The sequence below is a fragment of the Triticum aestivum genome, chromosome 5A (genome assembly GCF_018294505.1).
Source record: "Triticum aestivum cultivar Chinese Spring chromosome 5A, IWGSC CS RefSeq v2.1, whole genome shotgun sequence".
Taxonomy (NCBI): domain Eukaryota; kingdom Viridiplantae; phylum Streptophyta; class Magnoliopsida; order Poales; family Poaceae; genus Triticum; species Triticum aestivum.
Window position 1 is genome coordinate 276,831,235 of NC_057806.1, and position 1,466 is coordinate 276,832,700.

Sequence of the window (1,466 nt, forward strand, 5' to 3'; positions counted from 1 at the left end):
TTACCAGGCACCTTGACCAGTCAACCAAGAGCAGCTTGGACTCATTGACCACCTGCTGCGATCAAGACACATCAAACCCGAAAATAAAGACAGTAAAGAAATCGCCGTTCCGTTACGTCGGAATCGGCGACATGATTGGGACCTTCTACCACTCCTACTTGCCTAGACCAGACAGACAAACACATGCGCAGTTGCGCAAGTACACATCTGGCGGTGGCAGGCAGGTCGAGTCCAACGAATCGAGTCCCCGTTACGTGCCAAAGATTCTGCACCGTCTTCTCTGTCCTTTGCACGCTTCTATTCTCTTCTCCAACGCAACCATTTTATAACCCATCCATCAACCCACTACGTGCCAACTCTGCTTTCTAATCCGTCCTGCCTGCGTACACTGTGCTAAGCTCCAAAGAGGTTCAAGAAGCAAAGTTAAAAAAAGAAGCAGGTTTACGTTATGGTCGTCTAACGACAATTAGTAGGCACGTCGCTGAGCAGCCCTCACCATGACCGTGGGACTCAGAGGAGAGAGACTATTAATGGTGTGACCCGGCCGTAAGCCCAGCTTACTCTGCCCCAGCACCACACCTTTCCATCCTCCTCTCACTACAGAGAATAAGAGCTCATCGGAGACACAAACGCGAACCAACTGATCAAAGCAGACAGCTAGCCATGGGCAAGGACTGCGGCAACCACCACCACGACCACTTCCGGAACGGCTGCCGGCGCCTCCTGAAAGTGCTCCTGGGCCTGGCCTTCATCGTCGCCGTCATCGCCCTCATCGTCTACCTGGTGCTCCGCCCCACCCACCCGGGCTTTTTCCTCCAGGATGCCTCCCTCCGGCAGCTCGACCTCTCCAACTCCTCGGGCCTCCTCTCCACCTCCCTCCAGATCACCGTAGCCTCCCGCAACCCCAACGACCGCGTCGGTGTCTACTACGACCGCCTCGACGTCTACGCCTCCTACAAGGACCAGCAGATCACCGTCGCCGCCTCGCTCCCGGCGGTCTACCAGGGCCACGGCGACGTCGACGTATGGTCACCAGTGCTCGACGGGCCCAACGTGCCCTTCGCGCCGTACCTCGCCAGCGCCATCTCCCAGGACTGCCAGGCCGGCCACCTCGTGCTCCATGTCAAGATCGACGGCCGCGTCAGGTGTAAGGTCGGCAGCTGGATCTCTGGCCACTACCACCTCTTCGTCACCTGCCGAGTTAATTACACGATAGTACCACAATTGGGGCCGTGGTGGCGAATTGATACCAGTTTTGAAAAATTTTACATGTCAGTACCATGTTTGGACCGAACCGTGGCAAATCGGGCTAAACTTTGTATTTGTACGTATTGACGCTGGAACTGACCACCCGGGCCCGCGCGTCAGATGCTCGATAGAGTGAATCCATGAAAAAAAAAACCCACCCAGTCCCGCACCTGCCCCGAACCAACCGCCACGCCGCCACCGGTCCCAAATCCGGTCAC

General features: G+C 56.5%; 1 protein-coding gene across 1 annotated transcript; it reads left to right on the forward strand.

Moving 5' to 3' along the window:
• Positions 1 to 580: 580 nt before the first annotated feature.
• Positions 581 to 1,335, forward strand: LOC123101287 (NDR1/HIN1-like protein 1). The gene has a single exon (XM_044522805.1). It carries the CDS (start codon positions 664 to 666, stop codon positions 1,333 to 1,335), a length of 672 nt encoding a protein of 223 aa, XP_044378740.1. The 5' UTR covers positions 581 to 663.
• The last annotated feature ends 131 nt before the right edge of the window (positions 1,336 to 1,466 follow it).

What these genes read in the sequence shown, in the direction of transcription:
- LOC123101287 (XM_044522805.1), top strand. Translation starts at nt 664, where the DNA reads ATGGGCAAGGACTGCGGCAACCACCACCACGACCACTTCCGGAACGGC.